The sequence below is a fragment of the Xiphophorus hellerii genome, chromosome 20 (assembly GCF_003331165.1).
Source record: "Xiphophorus hellerii strain 12219 chromosome 20, Xiphophorus_hellerii-4.1, whole genome shotgun sequence".
In the NCBI taxonomy this organism is placed as follows: Eukaryota; Metazoa; Chordata; class Actinopteri; order Cyprinodontiformes; family Poeciliidae; genus Xiphophorus; species Xiphophorus hellerii.
In genome coordinates this window covers 31,497,697-31,515,437 of record NC_045691.1, presented here as the reverse complement: position 1 = coordinate 31,515,437, position 17,741 = coordinate 31,497,697, and the positions used below count along the sequence as shown (strand labels likewise).

At 40.5% G+C, this 17,741-nt stretch overlaps 1 protein-coding gene across 1 annotated transcript; it reads right to left on the bottom strand.

Annotated features, from left to right (window-relative positions):
• Positions 1-2,076: 2,076 nt before the first annotated feature.
• Positions 2,077-16,750, bottom strand: nucks1a (nuclear casein kinase and cyclin-dependent kinase substrate 1a). Its single transcript, XM_032549413.1, has 8 exons — positions 16,448-16,750; positions 9,455-9,504; positions 8,176-8,266; positions 7,971-8,017; positions 7,730-7,882; positions 7,425-7,574; positions 6,047-6,199; positions 2,077-4,226 (listed from the first exon to the last, which is right to left on the bottom strand). Exons 1-8 carry the CDS (start codon positions 16,462-16,464, stop codon positions 3,964-3,966), a joined length of 924 nt encoding a protein of 307 aa, XP_032405304.1. The 5' UTR covers positions 16,465-16,750; the 3' UTR covers positions 2,077-3,963.
• Between the last annotated feature and the right edge of the window lie 991 nt (positions 16,751-17,741).

Genomic DNA, 17,741 nt, shown 5'->3' with positions numbered 1-17,741 from the left:
ATGTGAGACCATTCATAGATTGGTCTTTACCTTTCTACACAATTCTGCTCAATTCTCATCTCCCTTCAGAGCTCCGTCTGGGATTTCTCCCATTGAGCTAGATTCCTCAAGTAGGATTTCTACCAGGCCAATCAGCAAACAGAAGAAGTTGCAAACAATGGCGTTGATTGTCGCTGCCGTTTTAAAATTGTAAAGTCTGCCTGTAGTTTCAGCAGTGGCGGAAGTGAATTAAGCTGTGTTGACCACCCTTGTAAATATTTAATTAACAGCAGCAGCCATGTTGTTCAGCTTAGCACTTCTCTCTCGGCAGTGGAGGATGGTTGTTCACAGCGCAGGCAACTTCTGGCAATCTTTATACTGATAAACAGGTGCATTGCATATGTCAAGTCTTAGCGATTGGGTAAAATTTTAAATGTCAGCACCATCTTCCAATAGTTTCTCAGTAGACGAAGGTCCAGGCTCCCATGTTTTTGGGTCAGATCATTTCAAAGAGCTGCTCAAAAGACTTGCTCACATAATATTCTTACAGCAGTAAAAAACCGAAGTCACAGTTGCCAACAGAAAACATTTGGCCTTTTACAGGTCCTGAAAAGACCAGTTGATTTTCAGAACTCTGCCATTCAAAGAGCACAGATATCCTTTACTGGGGATATTTCAGCGTCCTTGCTCACTCTGCCAGAGAGCGCCGACCCATGAATGTCGTGTTAGAATAACTAAACCCCTTCAGGTGGCACCAACCGCAGGCTTCAGACTGCTGGCAGTGGAAAAAGGTGTTGTAAATGAATTAGTAAATTATTCTTGAATTGACTGAGATTCTGGTGAAAGCTGATCCCTACGAGCCAAGCAGAGCATATGGATGAGAAGACTGCAGCATAATGCAGCACACAAGGAGTGTAAAAATTCCTGTGTGGTTCCTTAGCAACAGTGCACAGCAGGGTCTCACTCGCTATCACTCCTCACGCAGAAGAATATTTTAAAAACTTATTTGACACATGGCTGTGCAGTACAGCATGTGCTGTTGAGCTTTAAGTTCTGCAAATGGAGCGAGGACTTAGCAGAAATTCATTAATGGCCATCAATGATCAGATCTAAGGCTTCATATTCCATGAAGCTATAGATGTTCAAATATCAAAATAATGTACAGCCTGGTTGATGCCTATTCACACAGACTGTGCTGAGGGTAATGCACTTGCTGTAGGTTAAATAATTGCCATTATTTTAAGGAAATCAGTTTTCACTTTGACATTTAAGGGGTTGTTGAACTTATTTGGTTAAAAAAAAAGTCACATTTTGTTGATCTTGATTGGTTTGTAAAATCGATAAAAATGGCAAAACGTCAAAGGGGATACTTTCTATAGATGCTACAAAAGCAGATTACTTTCATACTTGTAAAACCTAGAAAACAACTTTTCACTTTTCTTTCTTCTTCTTCTTCACAACTACTACACTCCTTTAATCTTAATAACAGGGTTTCGGCAGGTTTCACCGACTCAAATTTAAGACATTTTTTTTACGACCACTGTGAATGGAATTTAAGACCTTCATCTCCACAGAAACGTATTAACTTCGACCAGCCAACTGGCGAGAAATTTGCAGTTACTAATGATGGACGAAATGAACGCTAGCTGGCACGGGTATGTTAAAAGCTAGTTCGCAGTAGCTTCAACACTAATATGCTTCAGTAGAGCGACTCAAACTTTTGCCTGACAGAAAAGTCCCGCAAGAAAAAAAAAAATACATAGGATATATAAATAAATAAATTTGTCAAGACAAAATTTAGACTTGTGAAAAACATTAAAGACCAACTAACTTTTTAAAATAAAGACATTTTAAGGACTTAATTTTAGGTACACGAAGGTAATAAAGGATATGAGCATATCCTGTCTAAAACATTCATAACACAATTATTTGCTGCTATTAAGTGATTAAATCACTTAATCTTTTAAGTGATTTACTGCGTTATCTTTATCTCTGCATTTTGTTACAAATAAGCCTTGTGCATAATTTTCTAAATAACCAAACATCTCACACACTAGTAGCCATTCACACAGAGCTGAAGGTCATGAGACAAGCAGGTAATCTGTATAAAAAGTAGGTTGCCTTTATTAGAAGCTGGGAAACCAAAACATTATCAACATTGTTTAATACTTTTCCTTTAGACCACAATGTTGCTACTGCCAGCATTTATTCAACATCATCGCTTCGCACTTTTTCCACAACATGCAAAAAGATTGAAGAGTTCAGTGTTCCTTCCCCCCCCCCCCCCCCTCCCGACTAGACTGACAAAAGCTTCACTGCCTGGTCGCTGTAGGAATCACAAGTCAGCTTACATTAACATTGCCAGAACAACTCAACGTAGATTAAAAAGAAACCAAACAAAAAAGTAAAAACAGAGAAAAGTTGAAGAGTGGATGAGAGAGGAACAGAACCATGTGCCTCCAGTAGGAGAGAGGAGCCTCTTTCTTTTTTAACCTCCAAGTTTTTAAAAACGGCTGGACTGTAAGGACTCGGTGCCAATTCAGGGACCTGTACGTAGAAAAACACTGACCTGCTGTCTCAGACAGGCGGGAAACAATCAAATGTGCTTATGAACGAAGGTTCCGGCGCCCTGGCTGGGACGAACTTCTATTGCGACCTCAGGACGACCCGTACGAAAACACTGTCCCCAAGACCGCAATAGCAACTTCATTCTTTTATTCTTTTTTTGCTTTGACATCAAACACAAAAGGATAATCTCACAAGAGCTGCACCTGATCTACAAATCACGAGTTCTGAGATCGTCTATGGCTTTGGATGGTCTGCTGATCGGACTAATTGGTGACTCGTTTCGAGCCGGGCGTCAGCCGCCTTGCTAGCAAAGGCTTGAAACGTGAGGACTCGTTACATTCTCAGGCCTTCGGGGATGACATTAGAGCCACTGGTGGAAAAAAAAATAATTAAACCGAATGAAAATTAAGGCATCGACAAATGAACACGAACACGGAGCTGCCCGGTCTACTTTAACTTCTAATGCGGGCATCTCAAAGTACTGAAAAACCGAAGTGATGGGAAACCGACGGGAAACCACAAAAGCTGATGGGAGAGAGAGAGCTGCTCCCACCGTCACACTGAACAGATTACATAGGGTCAACGGATTTTCTTTAAAATCAAGATACATTTTATTTCTTTTTCTTAAAAAACAAACATTACAAAAAAATCTGAATAGAGAATTAGAACAACGAACCAACAGGAGAGAGAGGAAAAAAAAACAATCTTGTTTTAAACTCTCAAAACAAAGAACACCTCTTGTTGCATTTTTCTGAAAAAACAAAAAAACAAAAAAAAAAAACAGGAAATGAAGGTGCCTGGCACAAAGGATTGGATGTTAGGATGCTGCAGCCATGCCGGGGGCGTTGTTTCAGAAAACAAAAACAAAACAAAAAAAAAATGTAGCTGAATATACAAAAGAGAAACCGTTCCAAAAAGCAGCTGAAGGAAAAATGATTAAAAATGACAAGCGTGACCTTTAAGTGAGCTCAGAAATGTCTTAAATAAAGTGTTTAAAACTCATCACGGCGTTAAGCGGCGCTGAAAACACCAAGCAGAGAGGAAACGGGCGTAAACCCGGGCGCGTGTCGACGTGCATGAGATACAGCGCTTTTCCGACCGATACAGAACGCCACGTGGGATGGGCTGAACCAGTAAAACAGGGAGAAAAGAAAGGTTGCTGCTCTGCTGCAGGACGGACGCTCGCTTCACCGTCCTACAGAGACGGAGGAGACGTTGGGATGCTGGAGGAGATAGGATGCTGACTGAAATAAAAAAAAAAAAAATAGACGTTCTCCAAATCGTTGAGCCAGGCCACTAGGAGGGGAAAAATACAAAAAGAAAAACAAAACCCTAAATGCAGAGCAACAAAAGAAAACAAACATGTGAAGGAGAGACAGAGAGAGGTGGAGGATGGGAAGGAGCGGGTGCCATCTTCTAGTCTTCCCCAGAGGGCGCCTCCTCTTCTGAGCCGTTCTCCTCCTCCTCGTCTTCCTCCTCTTCCTCGTCTCCTCCTGCAGACTCCTTCGTTGTCTTGGTGGCGGGGGAGGTCTCCTCCTTCTTCTCGGCGGCCTCCTCCTCTTCCTCCTCCAGAGGGCTCTCTGGTTCTTCCTCCTCCTCTTCCTCTTTGGGTGAGCTCTTCTCCATGGTCTTGGTGCTGGGGCGGCCCTTGCCCTTCCCCTTCATGGGGCTGGGGGTGACTGCAGGACAGAGGGGAAGTGCTCAGGGCAACTTATCTCATTGGTTGAAAAGAAGAAAGAAAAAGAAACTGCAACAATTTCACATCAAATCACTAAAAATGATGTGAACTGTTATGCAGCCTGGAGTAAAACTGAGTAAAAGTTCTGACATCAGGGGCTGGAACAAAATAAAAAAAATGTTTTATTTCATTCTATAGAGCAGGAGTCACCCACACGGGGCCCGCGGGCCCCCGGTCGCCCGAGGGGACCTTGTCAGTCGCCCGCAGAGCAAGTTCTAAAAATAGCCATTGTCATTAGGGAGCACTGGCATTAATTAAATGGTTTTGCATTGAAGTAATAACATTTGTTTATATTTAGAATTAAAAAAAAGTTAATTATAAACATGTTTGAAATAAATTGCTTTATGTATAAAACTCATTTCTAGCGTTAAAGTTCAGAACTGTGTGCAGATGCCTGCAGAATTTTCTCGGAGGGCAGCAGCGCCTGCAGCTGTACGGCTGTACCCACTCTGGTACCTTGAGATTTTCCTTAGAAAAAGAAAAGAATAATTTCTGGAATTATTATCTAATCCTCTATACTATTAACAAAATTGTGGAGAAAAAAAAAAATAAAATCTTTGGTGTCAAAACATCTTCTACCTAGCGCACATGTGTCTGTGTGGGTGGGCACGTCAAAGCCTAAAGCTTATTGGTCAGTTTGCTTTTGTTTATTTGGCGGCTTGGCGCCTTTTTCTGTAAGCTAAAAATGAATGAGCGGAGTTTGAACCTCCTGTTGTTCTAAGAGCGATCGATTGGATCCTGGCTGAGCTTTCTACCGTGTGCGGTTCTGACGTCAACAACTCACGGCGGATGGCTAAGCGTAAAATAAACCCAACTCAGTTTGATTAAAATAACAATGCTAAACATCTGACCATTTCCAGATCAATGAGTGACGGTAGTTATGCTGGATTTAGTGCAGATTGCAGTAACTGCTGTATTGACATTTAAACACCGTTTTATGCTACTATTTATTTTTAAGCATTTTCCTGAAGGCAGGTCTTCACAAGCTGGTATTTTTAAAGTAATTTCTCACCCGTTTTGTACGTGCAAAATGCTTCCCACAGCATTCACACTCATCCAACCAGTCTTTGTGTCCCTCGTTATTTTTCCTCTTGGGCTTTATCGTTTATTTCGCCGTTATTTCCCACTAATGACCTTACAGACCTGATGTAGGACTCGAATTTTCTTGCCCACCGTCTTTGCCTCAGTGTTGGTTTGTAAGGCAAAAATAACTCAAAAAGTTTTCTGGGTAATGAACTGAGGACCGTTAATCTGGGCTTGGTCCTGGAAGGCGGGGCTAGATTCAGACAGGCGTTTTGCACAGTTACAAACATGCACGAAGAATCAAGACATCAGACCTGCTATGACTTGATGAGGGAATAACATTGTAACATGTTGTAATTAATAAAAAAAATGACTTTTTTATTATGTAAAAAGTCAATTTTACATAATACTGCCCCTTTAAGAATAAGCCAGGAAGCTAAGCTAACCTGTTAGTTGCAGAATTTGATGAAGAAATGTATTTTTGTTTAAATATAAACTGATGGAATATATAATATAGTATGGAACCTTACAGAAAGGCTTTTGCTAAATGCTTCCTCCCTCTTGTCAGTCACATCATTTAAACAGAATCTAACGACCGTTTCAATAGGAAAAACTGGATTCTTAACTAACATTGTTTCTGAATAAAATTGTGATGCTAAACAAAAAATAAATAAATAAAAATTGGAATCGAATTGCTGCACACTGAAAGACTGGCATCTCTATTGGTTTCCTAACTACCTGTGGCCTTTAGTCGGGGTTTGGGGCTCTTCTTCTCCTTCTTCTCCAGCCGCCCCCGTCGGATGACCTTCTTTCCCTTCTTCTTGGAGCGACCGTAGTCGCTGTCATCGTCATCCTCCACCATGAAGTCCTCGTCACTGCCAGACTCATCAGCTGTGTGTGTGAACAGAGAGGGCGGAAACTTAGTTTGTAAAAAAAGGAAAGAAAATCCTGACATGCAGTCAAACAGCTGCCCAGAAAAGGTGGGAATCACCAGAGCAACCAGGCTCTGCAAGAGATGGACTTTCAAAGTAAATGTTCACTAAAAAAAGTCTCTGAATTACAACAAAATAAAGAGGGGATTTTATTTTAAAAGAAAGGCTTTAAAATACGTAATTGACTATTCCCACAGGAGGTTTTAAATACCTGGAAGTTAATGTTCACATGTAATATTTATCCATATTTGCTCTGTGAGAGAGATTGTTTGTTACATGTATAAATGCCAGTATGGAGGTTCAGGAAAACCATCACGAGACAGAAGAAGGTGAACAACACCACGTTAATTTCAATTAATTAAATAATTACGCAGACTTTAACGCAAAATTTTATTTTATGTTTTTTAAACATACGTTCTAGCCGGAACCTTTGTATTTGCGTGTTTCTGGTACATCTGTAAATCTGACGCAAATGCGACAATGAATGACGAAACCTATTGGCCCAATGGGGTTTTCATTTCTGCTTCAGAAACCGATCTGAATTGGACACCGGAAAAGACTATTGTTGTGCTCAAGCTATGCTAAACGGAGTTAGCCTGTCAGTGAAGCTATTCAAGCCTAAAAAAGCATCTCAATGCTAAACATGTAGCAGCAGCACAGACGTCCTCAATGCTAATGTCAGCGTCCACCGTCCATATTTCTGAAGAGGTTCCGTGATTTATCAGGAGTTCCTGAAACACTGGAAAGATGATGGATAGAGTAGAACTTTGCTCCAATCGGATGGTTTAATAACCTCAGTAACAGTTTGGGGGAAAAAAAACAAAACAATAAATATCTTTGTAGTTTGAACTCATGTCTATTTATTCAATTATTTAACAGCAAAAGGGGATTTCTGAATTGAATGTTGCTTATTTTGTCAATAATGACTTTCAATTAATTAATTACAACCCCCCGCAATGAACTCGATTAGAATTTTAATCAAGTCGCACCGCTGACAAATACACTTTATATTAAGAGTCTCAAACTTTTATAGGTTAGCATGTGGAATTCTCCATACTGGGTCACAGTTGGCCAGTTCTGGATTCTTTGGAGTTTCTCTCATTTTAGAAGACAAGAACTAAACGGGCAATGCAAACCTTGTCCTGCTGCCCTAAGATTAGCGAAGCTGCTGGTGTTGTACGTACGGTCCATATAAGACTCCTCCTGGTCTTCGTGCTCCTCATCCTCACTGCCTCCGTCCCCCAGCAGGATCTCTCTCTGTTTTGACACGGCCTTGGAAGCAGCCTGCCTCACTGTACGCTTCCGACTCACTTCCTTGTCGTCGTCACTGTCATCTGTACACACAGAGAGTTGTTAGACTGGCGCTTGTTACGACGGGGGGAAAAAAAACACATGAAGGCAGGAGAAAAACGATGCGGATAAACTCACACTGTTTGATCTGAAAGTCTTAAACATAATATTTTAAGCTGGGTGCAGTGGTAGCCAGTACCTGCAGCCCGTTTTCTCTTTGGGCCCCTCTTACTGGTCTTCTCCACTTTGGCTTTCTTTGCCTTTTTTCCTCTCTCTTCTTCGTAGTCGCTGCCTCCTTCCTCCTCCTCCTCTTCTCCAAAGTCGTTGTCTTCCTCCTCACTGCCGAAGTCATCTGCATCACGACATGCAGGAAAGTCAGGGAGTCGGGATCTCGGCTCGGCGTGGAGCATGTGCTCAGCAAACCGATTGGACAAACTTACCTGCTGAATCATTTTTGGATTTGGAGAGCTTTTCATCAGAATCCTCACTGGAAGAAAGCAGAAGACACCAGACTTTGTGCTTAACAGCCTGACATAAAGCTAAAGCACAATCTGCTCAAAGTTCCTGAACTTGGCGCTCATAAATCTAGCATTATTTAGCCCAGGTCCAACAGCAGAATGAAGCAAATCCAAATCGCGTCCTAACCTGTCATCCTGTGAGTTCTTCGAGCGCTTGTGCTTCGGCTCACGAGGGGCGGGGCGCACCTTCTTTGGCCGATCGCCACCATACTCCTCATCTATAGAGAGGAGAGGAAGGACAACATCTCAGCTCACATTCTCAGCCATCCATCTACAAGCAGTGAGTAAATGTTTCACTACTAATTTACTCCGGAATAATTGTTTTTTTTACTTTGTTAAATTATAATCTATTGTTACACTAACATACAACTGTTTTCCATTAATTTGTGGGTCTTGTAATCCTTTCATGCATTTTTTTAATTCATCTGTTGAATTAAAGTTTATAAAATACCATCTACATACAGATTTTTTTCTATGGAATGTAACTCTAAACTATTCAAGTAAAATTTGCCCAAATGTTCCGTTTTTTGGTAGATTATATCAAACATATTCTAAAGAAAATGCAGCTCAGAAAGCTCTGTCCAGGATGCAATGCTAAGCTATTAGCTGCCATTTGCAAAGCAGCCAAATAAGGAGCAGCATTTATTTTCCTTGGTGCTGATTGGATGCACCTCCCAAGACTGTAGATATTAGCTTCTGTGGTAGTGCTGTGAATAATAATGCATATGAAGGTATATTTGGCAAAATGATACGATACCAACAGAGCTGCAAAGTTATTCTCCATCACAGAAAACCAGGGTTTTGATCATAGTTAATGAAATCATTAATGGTTCCATATTTGTCTTTGCGTCGATGGGTTATAGTCTTTCAAAAAAATAAAAAACTCAAAGGAGGAATTGGCAGGCCAGATCTAAAAAAGAAAACCAAAAACAAAAGCTACAAAAAGTGCTGGCCAGTAAAAGTTACCCTGTGAAGCTGAATAGTAAACATCTGATTAGCAGCAGCAGCAGCCTGGCTGTGTCTTACTGCTCAACTCCAGCAGCCTTGCATGTCTAACTGAATATGAGGTTGATCTAAGCACATGGATCATCTGGAGTTAATAACTGAAAGATTATGAATGTGTGCACAAGTAGCAAGCTACTCCAGAGCGGGTGTGAGATTTCTAAGTGGAGGGCCGGCAACGTAGTGTCAGAGAAACATTCATCTCCAACGATACATGTTCACCCCAATGAAAACTGACCACAAACAAGCATTCATAAGACCGGCACAAATGAATAAAACGGGTTAAAGGTTTAAGAACGTAAACTTCATCTGCATGCCAGCCGTCATTTCATGCTTGGCACATTAGCTAGCTTGTATTTTGTTTTGAAAGATACACACAGAGAAACACACAGAGCGTTGCTTACCTGCATCGTCAGACTCGTTGAATTGTGAATAGTTCACCACTTTCCTGTTCCTGTGAACATAAATACACACATTTGATCAGATTACAGAGTACGTTTACAAGCTTCACCTGATACCAGAATATAAAAAGTGGAGAGGAGACTGTTAACACTATTGTGTTTCCCCTCTACGGAATAGAGTGGAAGCAACAAAGAAACTGCCTGAATGTGTGCATTGTGTTATTTGGGTAGAAAAACCTCTAGCAGTGGCCAGGCAGAGGCGGATGAACTGAACTGGACCTTGTGTGGCTTGCATGTACACATAACTATTCTGGTTATGTGTATAGATTTAGCCTTAGGTGGCAAACAGCTTCAGTTTGGGGAACACAAACGTTCAAGAACTGCTACAATAGTGGAAATAGCTAAACACCGTTAAGACTAAATTTAGGCAGACGGCACATCTGTGATCATCTAATTTATACCAACAGTTTTCTTTAGACCAGCTGCAAAACATCTAGCATGTTTTGCAGCAACCAACATTTTGGTTTTGTATCCACTGATTCACATTTACACAAAACTCTCAGTATATGGGCAGAAACTGGTAAAACATGTTCAATATTTTTTAACAACAAAAAAATGATGCTGCTGTTGTATGAAACAGTATGCACGATGCCTCTGAAACCTTTCCTTACACGTTAGAGCCCAGTCAGTCACCTCCATGTGGCTGGCCCAGTGCCCCCCAGTCTGTGGCCTCAGAAAAAACCTTGCATGGCTTCTTCAACTTCCTCTGACCATCTTCTCATAATTTTCTTTTTTCAATAGGTTGCCTCTAGCCTCTAGACCAGGGGTCTCAAACTCCAGGCCTCGAGGGCCGCAGTCCTGCAGTTTTTAGATGTGCCACAGGTACAAAACACTGGAATGAAATGGCTTAATGACCTCCTCCTTGTGTAGATCAGTTCTCCAGAGCCTTAATGACCTAATTATTCTGTTCAGGTGTGGTGCAGCAGAGGCACATCTAAAAGTTGCAGGACTGTAGCCCTCGAGGACTGGAGTTTGAGACCCCTGCTCTAGACCATTGCCTTCCTATGCAATTCTGCTAGATTCTCATCGCCCCTCAGTGCTCCGCCTGCGATTTCTCCAATTGAGCTAGATTTCTCCGGTAGAATTTTAACCAGGCCAATCAGCGAGCAGAAGGAGAAGTTGTGAAAGATGATGCTAATTTCCTGCTGTTTTAGAGTTGTAGCCTGCCTGTAGTTTTTGGCAATGACAGCAGAGGAAGTGAACAAAGCCATTCAGTCCATGTCGACCACACTACCAAATATTGAATTAACATGAACAGTTGCCTCGTTTGGCTAGGCAGTTCTCTCTTTGCTGTGGAGGATGGTTGTTTACAGCGCCGCTAATTTTCAGTAAATTTCATAGTGTTGAACTGGTGCCTTACACGCATCACAACCAAACATTAGCTTAAACAGTAAAATTTAAAACTTAAACAGTAAAATTTAAAACTTAAACAGAGTCCACACATCCAGGAAGTAATCGTTTCTCAACACACGTCCTCTGGACCAAGCAAAGCATAGAAAAAGGAGCTGGTTAATACCAGGATACGTTCTATCTGAACAAAGGGTTAATATTCAAAGCAGAAAAAAAACAAAACAAGATTGTGATCCGACTGCCAACAGAAGGTCTGATTTCAGCGAGGTATATATCCCTGGAATTTGAATAATACAAATCCAACATTTTGTTCTTTCTAGTAGAGCAACTGTACAAAATCCAAATCTGTATAAAAGCCTTATAAATTCCCCTTTCTCCCCAAAGACATGACTTTTGAACATGGGATGTACAAAGGATATGTTTTAGGATCCTTGCATACCAAAAAACATGTTTTGTTTTTTGTGTGCATACACCAGGTTTCAATAGCACATCCAAGCAAGCCTTTATGCATCAGGGTCTACCTGGTAAAGGCGGTTTATCCCACAACAGGTGTTTTCCCCCATCAGAGTGACTAGATGATGATAATACTTGTTTAAGGTCGTATGATTTTCCACTATGCAGGGAACAGAAAGAATGGGGGAAATTGATAAATTGGAATTCAACTTAAAATGCAGAATAACTTAGAATTTCTTAGTTTTCCTGACAGCTTAGGTGTTTGGGAAACACTGAAATCTACAGTGAAAGAGCAACAAGGAGAGATTGTACCAACTGCTGTGGCTTTGGTCACTTATGTGCAATGTTTCAGCAGTCTTTCAATCACACATTGGAGTCAGCCTCTTAAACATAACTTGTCACTATATGAAAAATCATACCGCTTCAGAGCAGGAACGACTTTAGAAGATAAGTTGACACGACCAGGGTTTCCCCCAGTGTGTGATAAACCTGGAGGGCCACCAGGCTTTACTAGTACCCCCACCAGGCTAAGAATTGCTTAGTTATTTAAGTTGTTTTTTTTTATGTTTGCATTTTCAGACTTTATAGTTGGAGTTCAGGTATTAATCTTCCAATCTTTCAATAACACAATTATCAAGTGATAAATTCAAACTTCTTGACAACTTTAAAGATTTCTAACTCAAAAACATGACGGGCTGCTGGATGAATGACTTTCTGGGGGAAACCTTGCACAACACCCTCTCAATGCTACTGACAAAATATGTTGCAGTTTTTATGGTTTATTACATTGATGTAATTTTTGAATTAATACCATAATTGTACTTCTGTGGTAGAAGCCACAAGAATGAAACTCACATTTCCAGAATGGCCTGGATCAAGCCCAGCCATGTACCTGCTGGTAAGGATTAAGTCACATTTCGTGGATTTATTTGACCCTTTTTTCAATCCCATGTTTCACAATGTTAACTCGTTCTTTTAGCTATAACGTTTCCATAAACATGTGGTCCATAAATGACATTTCAATAGTTCAGCAGAAAAATAACCAGAATTTAATGGGATTCATTTAATGATTTTGACAAGCACTTAAAAATCTACATGAAACATTTCAATAAAAGTTATTGTTGGAAGTACTGGCAGCCTTTACCAGGCAGACTGGGGTTAGAACGATGATATTATGATCTTGTTTACAGGACAGATGGTCAGCTTATTGAAAAGTTTTGGGTTTAAAATAAAAAGAATTTTGCCTATTACTCTTATTATGGTAATTTATTAGCCAGCTAGTAAACTTGTTACACGATGAAGAGCAGTGCAACAACAAACCAAAGCGTTCTGTGCAATAAGCATGTATATTTAAATGATTCTTACAAACTCAGAGGAAATCTATTCCATATGTTTTTCCTTCAGTGTCTCATAAATGAGCATATTTGGGGAAACAACTTTTAAAATGACCAACTATTTGAATGTACTGCCTTTAATACCTGACCACTTGTGGCTAAAATAGCATTTAATTGTTAATATTTCTACATATCCCAGTAGAACACAGAAAAAGAAAACTTTCTTGCAATTGGGGCTGCACATAATATAGCAAATGTAGCAATATTGCAATGTATATAATATGCATGCAATAAACATGATATTTATTAGAAAGAAAATCGGCATATCCGGCAACTAACATGGCCATCAAAAGATTTTCTAATAATGTGCAGCAACGGCAATAATTAGTTTACATTTTTTGTCCCCTGTATAAAGACAAGACTACTCCTTATCTGGATTATGTTTGTTTAAAAAACCAAAGACAGAAATACAATAACACTTCTAAAATTGTTTATCACAAGACATATCATTATCACACATTTCTCTAATATGACCTGGATATGGGTTAGCTCTCCTCTCCACACAGACATAATAAACCAGTCAGCCATGATGGGGAAAAAAACAACAAAAAAAAACAACAACATTGAAACAAAAAGAAAAACTCAAAGCTTAACGCAAGCCTAGCAATGCTTATGAATGTAAAAAATCTGTACGTTTTGTCAGTATTCGGTTTACAGGAAGCGTAAGGATAAATGTGACGACAACTTATAGTGCAGTCTCATCAGAAACATGGATAAACTTTACTTTCTTTTTTTCCTGGGGGTGTGACGTCTGTACCACATGCAGAAAATAATTAAAGGTCTTGATCTTTACACAAACTTTTACTGTTTGAAGACTTTTTATGTGACATACTTTTGTGCTTAGTTCAACTTCAAAGCATTTTCAACAGGGAGATTTTCTATTAAAATGTTAAAAATGTCAGATTCTTGGTTTTGCACTTGATGTTTTAGTTCTATAAAACAATGGCGCCAAATACTTTTTTTTGACTTGTAAAACCATTCAATGCTCCGCTGAACCACAGCTGCTTGTTACATTTGTGAAGCTTGAATAATAAATGTGGACCTCTGCCTATTAATTTGTTAAATTGTTTTGTTGACTCCATTTGTTGGGTCAACAAAAATGGCTAGAAAGGAAAAAGTTGATGATAGGAAACAGGAACGTTACACAAATTTTCCTGTGCATCATATAAGAGTTACATTTTTATTTTTTAGACCTTTTTCATTCACTTTGTTCTGGTCTCACATGCATGTGTGTGAATCAGTGTTTCAGTGAAGCATATTTGAGGTCACATGTTAAAAGACTAGTTCACAGTACAAAACACCTGATTCTCAAGGACTCTTGATAGTGCTAAAATCTTCACTCACTGTAATAATCGGAATTAGCCTTTTCTGAGTTTGGGGTAACTGTTAGCGTCGTTAGCTTGATGGGTTTTTGGTATCTTGTGTAGTTTTACCTCCACCTCCAAGTCAAAACGCGCAATATAATGTCTCTTGTTTTTAAAAATATGCCTTCTCTATTTTACACATCCTGCATATGGCTTGGATCTTCTCTAAGAGACCTTCTCTTTGAAAGTGATAATCACCCTTAACTAGGCATGGGCTAATGCCAATAATCAGTAATACATCTAGATACGATAGATGTGATCGATATCAGTAGATAAACATCCGACAGAATGTTGAATAATGTCTCTGATCTAGAACCACTCAGCATTCTGGGGGATGTAGGCAGAAGAAAGGCTTTTGCTGCTCAACCTCTCACGACCAGCTAAGCAAGATTGGTGGCATTAACAACCTCACTCACTCTTTGGTTACCTAGCAACAACTTGCTGAGTAGTTTCAGGTTTTGCCACAGGGCCTCATAACTGCTAAAAGATTAAAAAATATTTCCAGGAAATGTCATGTCACCAGTTTGGCAAGACTATTTAAAAAAAACAACAACTAATCAATCATTTTTATTGACTGATATGAAATCCTTATTGTGATATGTTTTTCAGCCATATCTCTCAGTCCTACCTTATGCCTGTCAGAGGTCCACTTTGTTAGATCAGAAATTAACATCAAAACAATCCAGTTTTGACATTCGTCAATCGAGTCGCTATCACAAGGCTTGTTCCTCTCTAGGAAAAAGCCACTAAGTTGCCATAGTCAAGACAAGCTCTCTTTCTCTTGTTGCTCTGCCCCCTGGTGGCGGCATTAAGAACCTAACCACCAGCTGAAGCCTGCAAAGGTTTGAGACCCCCTCTAAAAACGCTTAGAACAACCAATTATTAAAGTTCAATATGCATAGATATGCACAATGGAAATCATCTACACACTACAGCAGAAGTGAACATCTACAGTCTTCCTTATTTCCGCTCTTGTCGGGTACAGCCAATCAGCAATGAGGAAAATGAATGCCGCTTTTGGATTGGCTGCTTTGCAAACGTCAGCCAATAGTGTGTCAAATAGCACAGCGTCCATGTATTCCAGCTTCCAAGACTGCATTTATGTTTTTATATTAGTTTAGATGTGCTCCATAAAAAAATATCTATAGACAAATTTCTAGTTATAATTTGGAGTTACATTCCATAGAAAAAGAATGAACTGCAAATAGATGGGGTCCACTGTATCACTAAAAAGACTAAGATTACTAAATTGACTAAAACTAAAATGTGCTTTCAAACTTAGCTCTGGTGTCTTGTAGCGCTTAGAAAGAATTAGATTGGATGATAGCCAATGAAAGCTGGGTCGGTACACTTATAGTTATGACAAACTACAAAATGAAGTTGCTCAATAAAACAAAAACAAAAAAAAGTAAACCGTAATCCCAAAGTACTGCTAAACAAACAAAAAACACATCACTTAAGACTCCAGAAGAAAGAAAAGCTTTAAAGACTAAAGTATGTCGGGACAAACTGGCTTCTAATCAAGCTGGAGGGCATTTTAATTTGGATTAAAGAGCGCAGGGACACCTCATGCCCTGCCATCACAGCAGGGATCTGGCGCTGGAGGGGCGGAGGGGTATTGAGGGGGTGTGGTGACTTTTTGTACATCTCCGCCTCCTCGTGACATCAGCCAGCAGTGTTAATTTACAGCGCTGAAAATGTACCCGCTCGTTTTTTTCTCTCTCTCTCCCCCCCACCCCCTTCAACCCTCACGACGACGACATTTTCGTACAGCATAACCCGGCTGCGTATTACCTTAGCACAAAAAAAAGCTGTGAAAGCGACAATAATGGCGAGTGCTGCACCGACATGACCAGCATGCGCGCTAACAAGATCAAATCCTAAGGCCAACCACCACCTACTCCGGGGATTTTTTCTCTCCCTCTATGACGAGGGGGGGCTACTTGGCTGCGTGCTAGAACCTCCCCTGGATGAATGGGTAGCCATATTCTCATTCTCAGCTAACGGAGGGAAAAATATTGCCAGGCCCGGTTTAACCGACCAGAGCTGGCTGAATCACACCGATAAATGTTACGCTTGGCCTACATGAGAGTCAACAATACTCATCATGGATCCGCTTGAAAAGCAGCAGACAGACACGACGCAGCGGCGGGGTGCGCGTGCAGACCACCCCGCTGGGATCCATGTTAGAAAGAGAGCGTGCCCACAGGAAAAACACTCAGTAACACACCTCCATTATTTTTTCATGAAATGAATCCATTGGCGGCTCATTAAGGCCAACATGGTGGAGAGCGTGCATGTTATCCGTGAAGCCAGACAACGAGTGGCGTTATTTAACTCACAGAGAGAGAACGAGGCGAAACGAGAACACCTACCTCACTGGTCTTGACATTTTGCAGGAATACTGTGGAGGTTAGAGACGGGAGAAGAAAAAGAACAGGGAGGGGGGGTAAAAGAAATAAGATTCCCGCTCTGCACAACACCGACAGGCGCGAGGCTGCCGCGCGACTCCACCGTCCGAGCTAGCGCGTGAAAATAAGAGGACGTCCAGGTTTCGCTCACCAAACACAAATATTCTTATTTTTTACCTTCCGCTACTCAAAATGGTGAATAAAACAAACTGAAACTGCAGCTTGTGTGCAACCAAACCAGGTGGTATTGAGGGGATGGTCCTCACTGGCCAGCACCGCCCCCTACGGACCTGGAGAGCAGCAACACGTCCTTCTCAGGCCGCCATTGGCTAATTCGAACGACGACTTTTCCTTTTATTGCATGTGTTTGCTGCTCGTCAGAGAATTTTTACATGCTAGCCTCCGCCCCCGCCCTCCCCGTTAGCAGGATAGGTTGACGCCTCACTGTTGAGAAAACAAAAAGAGGCCCTACGGTTGGATGCAAACATCCAATTCAGTGTGGGTCCCTGAAGACTATAAAGCGACAAGGCAATCATACGTTCAAGAGTGCAAAGACATTGTGTACATATGATAATTGATTGGGTTGCATTTAAATGATCACCTTTGGCTGCACCACTGCCGGGAAAGACTTTCTTCTGTCTCACCTTGCAGACTGCAGTAGCAGGATATGCAGGTAGCAGGTCCTTCTGCATTACAGCTTTAATCCCGATTTACGTTACAGCCTCTAATTATAAATGTAGGGTTTCTTTGAAAAAAAAAAAAAAAAGGTTCAACTATTTATGCTGTTTTTTTTTTTTACATGTGCTGAGAAAAATGAGAAACATCTCAGCTTTTGTAAAACTGGATTTAATACATAAAATAAAATTTGATGTGAATTTTATGGAATAGACCAAAACAAAGTAACACATAATTGTAAAATGGCAGGACTTTGAAATTCTTTGAGAAATAAAATCTAAACAAAATAAAAAAATTGAGATATGTAGCCTTACAGTTGCTCTCTGACATGGGAACATATGCTTATGAGTATGCCTTCACAGTTTATCCCAAAACCAAGCAAATAATTTTGGAAAAACGGAAATAAAAAAGGCGCAATAACCCCAAAGCATGAAATTAATTACATCAATCTAATTCAGTCATCACACAATTCTCAGTTGAAGCACCTTTTGATTTAACTTCAGCAGTTTTCTTTGATAGGATGCTGTATCATCGTCCCACATCTTGAGTGGGCAATATTTCCCCACCCTGCCTTGCATGCCTT

Coding starts and splice junctions, on each gene's coding strand:
- nucks1a (XM_032549413.1), bottom strand. Junction 8,267..9,454: donor CAACGAGTCTGACGATGCAG/GTAAGCAACGCT, acceptor TCCTCTCTATAG/ATGAGGAGTATGGTGGCGAT. Junction 7,883..7,970: donor ATCCAAAAATGATTCAGCAG/GTAAGTTTGTCC, acceptor GTCGTGATGCAG/ATGACTTCGGCAGTGAGGAG.